This window comes from Entamoeba dispar, genomic scaffold, assembly GCF_000209125.1.
Source record: "Entamoeba dispar SAW760 scf_1105229458009 genomic scaffold, whole genome shotgun sequence".
NCBI lineage: Eukaryota > Evosea > Mastigamoebida > Endamoebidae > Entamoeba > Entamoeba dispar.
The window spans coordinates 2,403-8,334 of NW_001852978.1; the positions used below are offsets into that span (position 1 = coordinate 2,403).

The window sequence follows — 5,932 nt, forward strand, 5'->3', positions numbered from 1 at the left end:
TTATGATTTTAATATTAATTATTATTCATGCATTCATAAAATAACAAATTATCTTTTAAATAAAATATTAATGATAATTATAATTTTCTTCATTCTTTATTTTTGTTTATATTAATACTAAGATTATTATTATTCATCTAAGTTAATAAATAACGTCATTAATTTATTACAATCATTTTTATATTTAGCCAATAAAATTGTTTATTATAACATTCATAATTGAGATAAATACATATTAAAAATAATCATTACTATTGTAATAAATACAATAAGTGTCCATTTTAATAATAGTTTTTATTTATTATTTAATTACTTAATTAACAAGTTTAGTGATAATATATTAGAAAATACTGAAGTTGTTTTATATTTTAAAGAAGATTATTATCATGGTATATTTTAAATATTCATTATGATTAGTTCAATGGTAGAATATTGTTATTACATCAAACAAAATAAAATGAAAATAGATTGATTAAATGAAAGCAGAAGAAATGAAAATAAAATCAAATAATGAAATAATGAAAAATAAAAGAAAAGATGAATAAAATAATAACTCAACAAGTTTAATTTCTGAAATTTAGCAGTATTTATGAAAATGTAATTTTAATGAAAATAATACAACGATTATCATTGATACTGTAATATTAAAGTTTATGAAATGTTGTATTAATTAAATAAAGAAGGAATAAAATGATAAGTAAAAAATGACCGAATAAATAATAATTTGAAAATCAAGCAAAATAGTTTAACCATTTATTTCAAAATACAATAAGTAAATTATTAACTCATCTCAATTTTCTTTAATCATAATAGTCATTCATTTTTCAATAAAATTGATTTAATAGAGAATATATCAAATACATTGTATCATTAATGAACAATAATAATACAAATAATATAACAAAATAACAAGAAACTGTAATGTGTTTATCAACAAATGAAGATATTATTAATAGATTCTTGGGTTTATATATAGATATAGAAAAGCTAATGAGATTGACATAGTAGTATGAAGGACATTTTTATATAAAACATTTTACCTTGAATTAAAGTTGTTTTTTATTGAACAATAAGAAATAAATAAATTCCACGAAAATGGAAGTACAAAAATGTTTGAGTAGTTGCTTGTCATTAACTAAAATAATTACTTAAAAATCATACTGAGAACAATGAATAAGGAATGTACAACCTTTTAAAGAAAAGTATATAAAATAAGTTAAATATTCAAAAATAAATTAAATTAAAAATGAAATAAATATAAAAACATAAGTCATCAAAAATGTCCTACTAATACAATAGTTTAAAATAAAAGGATTACATTCTATAAAATTATTGCAAGCACTACTATATTTAAAAGTAAGGCATTAATAAATATTCGTTGAATTTCTTTAGCTTATAAGTGTTCATCTTCTTTAATTATATACAATAACTTATTAAACTAATGTATTAATATATGTTCTTATATAAACGTTAAATCATAATAAATAGTTAAAATTATTTCTCTTTCTAATACAACCAATTTTTATTTCATAAAATGAGTGATAATATTTTCTGAATGTATTTGTTTTTTAGAATTAGTTTGGATAATGAAGTTAAGGTCTCTATCATCTCCAAGATACTTTTTTATTATCTTCTTTTTATTTAATTGAAGAATTTTCATCATTTCTTTTCCTGTTGTTTCAAGTTCTTCTTCAGAACTTGATATAAGTGATGTAGAAGGGACATAATACCCTTTGATGATTGATTTAATTATTTCATCAATCCCTTCTATATTTTTATCTGTTATTTTAACCTCTTTGTTTAATACAATAGAGGAGATGATAGTCTGTATTTTTTTAAATAAAGATGGTGATTGAATAAGTGGTGTGTAAAGGAACCTCATAAAAAGAAGGGTGTTAATTGCTTTTCTTGCTTCTTCTTCATTTCTCTTTAATTTAGTTAATTCATAAATACCATTTAATATATAAAATAAGTCTTTAGGAATATTACTAAGTGCTTCTTTTAATAGTCTACAATACGTTGAAACAGCAGATTCTTGTTCAACCTCATTTAATAAACTTTGGTCAGTTTGAACTCTTTGAATTACTTTATTAAATTTATTAGTAATACTTTCAATAACTATCCCACAACTTTCTTTTAAATACAATGAATATGCCTTTGTGAAAGCTGTATTCCCTCTGAATAATGGATTACACTTCTTGGTCCATTCAATTTCAAGTTCTGCCATTTGATGAAGTAATCTTGGTATTTGCTTTCTACATTTGAAATAATGAAATAACATGTCAAAATGAGAAGAGTCATTAATCTCTTTCTTTAATAACTAGTGATAAATTCATCTTAATTTTAATTGTGTTTAGATTTAAATACTTTCTAAGTTGAAAAATAGGAAAATAAAATAACAAACTGCTTTTATATAAGCTTGAAGTAAAAATGATGGAGGCGTTAATAGCATTGATTGTAATTGATATAGTTGTTCGTTCCTCTCTGCACCTTTTTTAGTTGTTTGTATTCTAGGAGATAGGGCTGGAGATACAGTTCCAGAACCTGAAAGAGAAGAAGAACTTTCTATAGCCTCATTCATTCCTTGAAGTGACTGGTGAACAGCCAATGGTGGTGATTGACGTTCAGAAATTACAATAGGAGGTGTACTTAGTTGAAGAGCTAATACTGTACTATTCATTAAAAATAAATAATATTTAGATATTTTTGATAAATCTAAGTTATGGTATTAATCAAAGAAAAGACCTTTTCTGAATAGTATAAAGTGTCTCTCTAAAAGTCAGATAAAATTCTTAAGTTAATAAAGGAATCTCAAAAGATCTCTCAATGAAGAATTTTTTTTTCATTCTTAATTTTTCATTTTTATTAAATAGAGATATTTTGTTTTATATAACAGAAATAAACATCAAATTAATATCTTTCAGTTGTATGAATTCCATTTTTGAAACTTCTTATTAATTAAATATTTTAATATAAAATAACTATTAACAAACAATAAGCGAAAAGTTACTTTTACACTAAATCTTTTATTGAAATAATAAACAGAATAATGAAACTTAATTGTAAAAGGAAAAAATAAATGGAAAAGAAGATGAAGTTTAATTTTGTAATAACTAATTTTGAAATTGTAGAAAGGAATAAATAGAAATTAATGTGAAAAAAATGAAGCATAAAAATCAAGAAAAGTCAATAGAAGTAATAGAAGAACCTATTTTAATGAACACGTACTTTAGGAAACTAAAGATTTTGTCTATTAAACTAATCGGAGAGAACTAAATAATACATTTTACAATGGCTTCACCATTGAAACGCTCTAAATTTCAGGACCTTAATAAACACAATACTGAGCTTGAACCAGATGATATTTATAATAGAAAAGATTGTGATTTAAATAATGATGTGAATTTATTCTTTTCCATATGTATCAGTAATTGTAATGAATGGAAAGAAGATGATTCTTATATTCCACTTGAATCATTTCATCCATGTGCAAAACCGAAAGCTGTTCATGTAGTCCAATTTGATGAAGATTATTAATTATCTTATTGGTTTGGGCTATGTCAAATAAAATTTGTTATTAATTCTTTTCATTCAATTCTTTTGTGTTAAAAAATTTTTGTTAAAATTAAAAAGTTTTAAATAACAAAATAATAATTAAAAAATAATAATAACAAAAATCATTTTAAAAATTTTTAAGAAAAAAAATAGATAAACTTATAATAAAGTTTTAATACATTTTTAATAAATGTTACAACCATCCACATATTATTCTGATAGTAATTATATTTATTCAACAGATGGATTACAATTAACTAACGCATCAGAAATTAGTGTTGATTCATCATTACAAAGGTCTATAAAACATTCCTTTTTAAATCCTGATTTATCAAAGAAACATAATACACTAACATTCATTCTTTGCTTTTTATTGGGTGTTTGCTATAATTTTCATGGGAATATTATAGCTGGGGCATCAATTGAAATTGGAACAAAGTTAGGTGATGTATCATTATTTTATTATCTTCCTAACTTGTTTTATCTTTCTAATGGAACTACAATTGTGTTGCTTGTATTTTTATCATTTGTAACTCCTAAATATCCATATTTTTCATTTTCATGTATTTCTTTAATTGGACAATATGTATTAACTTTTGTTATGACACCTTTATTTCCTCCTGTAATGAGACTGTTTAACTATTTGGATCAAAACACAATGCATACTGTTCAAAGTATTGCAATTTCAGTACTTTCATTAATTAACGGATGTTTATCTGCAATTAATTTTTCTACATTCATTTATATTTCTTCAACACTTTCACCACAACACTTAATTGCTTATATGGTTGGTAGTTCAGGTGGACCTTTTCTATCTTCATTAATTAATCTTATTGACACTACATCTAGTGAATCAAATAAGTGGATGTATCTTATTATTGTTTGTGTTGGTGTATTAATTATTCCATTAATAATTATTGTCTATTTCTTCTTTTGTTATAAAACTATTCCTCATTTCCATTCTTTATTTCATATTACTGAAGAGACTTCATTTCTTTCTATTAATAATAGAATTCCATCAAGAATTAGAAGATTATTTTTATCTACTAAAGCATCTTTATTAGAAATTAAGAACGTCGTTGTAACATTAAAATATTCTACCCTTTCTCTTCTTTTTGTTTCAATTTGTTCAAGTTATATTTATCCAGGAATGTTAAATAATTTTAGTGTAACAACAATTAACTATGATGGTAGGGTGGTTGATAATCCTCATTATACTTACCATCTAAATCTTGTAACATTTGTATTTACTGCGTTTGATTTAATTGGTTCTATCCTAACATTTTTACCAATTGAACCATCAAAAAAATCATTACTTGGTTCAAGTATTACACGGTTAACAATATTTACTTTATTTTGTTCAGTAATGAATATTGGCAATTTGTTTATTATTACTGATAATGAAAATGATCCATTGGTTCAAAGCACTGGATATCTTTTCGGATTGATTAATGTTGTATGTACTCTTTTACTAGGTATAACCCAAGGTTATCTTGTAACTCATTCAATACTTAAAATTTCAAAACACGTAGAAGAAAAAGTTGGTACTAATGTTACTTTAATTATCATATCTCTTGGTTCAATAATTGGAACAACAATTCAAATCTTTGTTTTATCCATATGCTCACCGTTGTAATTCTCTTCTTTTTGCTTTTCTTTTTTTTTTCTGGTTTATATCACAAAATATTAACAGGGTATTTTTAAAAGAAATTATAATTAATAATAAATTTATTTTATAATATTATTTTCTTGATTAAAATGGCATTTCAATATCTCTTTTTTTTTACTTCATGATAGCAAGTTTATTATTTTATGTAGTGTATTGTTTTGCAACAGATGACCACAACGCATTCGATATGAAGTGGTTCCCATATGATACACATGGTGAATTTTTTATTCATCCATTCTTTTCATTACTTGTTTGTATAGCTGCTATTGGAATATTATTACTTCCATGTTTAGTATTAATGAATATGGAATTATACCAACAACACAAACAACAAAAACAATGTGAAATAACGAAGTAAATTGTAATGATTTTTTTGTTATTGGTTTAATAATAAAATAATAATTTAAAAAAAATAAAAGAAAATTATTGAAAAAAACTAGAAAAAGAAATAAAATAAAATGCCAAAAGAAGGGTTAAGCGTTTTGACTGAAAAACAATTAGCATTTTTCTTCCCTAAAGAAGAAGAAGAAATTAATGGAGAAGAAATTATCATTAAACGTATCTATGCAATTAGTGAAAATGTTGAACGTAGAAAAATATTCAAAGTTTACTAAACTTGAAGTCCAGTGATCAGAGATATGTTTAGTTTCCCATCACAATGCTCAGCTGATAGCAGACAGAGTGATGAGAGAGTAAAATCAGAGAGTG

General features: G+C 23.5%; 2 protein-coding genes across 2 annotated transcripts, besides 9 other annotated features; one reads left to right on the forward strand and one right to left on the reverse strand.

Moving 5' to 3' along the window:
- Window positions 1-5: 5 nt before the first annotated feature.
- Window positions 6-134: a sequence feature (AT_rich).
- A 144-nt stretch (window positions 135-278) lies between these two features.
- Window positions 279-321: a sequence feature (AT_rich).
- Window positions 322-445: 124 nt separating this feature from the next.
- Window positions 446-550: a microsatellite.
- A 644-nt stretch (window positions 551-1,194) lies between these two features.
- Window positions 1,195-1,263: a microsatellite.
- Window positions 1,264-1,522: 259 nt separating this feature from the next.
- EDI_319780 (uncharacterized protein) lies at window positions 1,523-2,680 on the reverse strand (the record flags this gene model as incomplete). The annotated part of the gene is made up of 2 exons (XM_001734198.1): window positions 1,523-2,320; window positions 2,405-2,680. 2 exons carry the CDS (start codon window positions 2,678-2,680, stop codon window positions 1,523-1,525), a joined length of 1,074 nt encoding a protein of 357 aa, XP_001734250.1.
- Window positions 2,679-2,708: a sequence feature (AT_rich).
- A 243-nt stretch (window positions 2,709-2,951) lies between these two features.
- Window positions 2,952-2,981: a sequence feature (AT_rich).
- A 624-nt stretch (window positions 2,982-3,605) lies between these two features.
- Window positions 3,606-3,747: a sequence feature (AT_rich).
- Window positions 3,746-5,191, forward strand: EDI_319790 (uncharacterized protein; the record flags this gene model as incomplete). The annotated part of the gene is made up of 1 exon (XM_001734199.1): window positions 3,746-5,191. The coding sequence occupies one exon, from the start codon at window positions 3,746-3,748 to the stop codon at window positions 5,189-5,191; it is 1,446 nt and encodes a 481-aa protein (XP_001734251.1).
- A 59-nt stretch (window positions 5,192-5,250) lies between these two features.
- Window positions 5,251-5,303: a sequence feature (AT_rich).
- Window positions 5,304-5,613: 310 nt separating this feature from the next.
- Window positions 5,614-5,684: a microsatellite.
- Window positions 5,685-5,932: the final 248 nt, after the last annotated feature.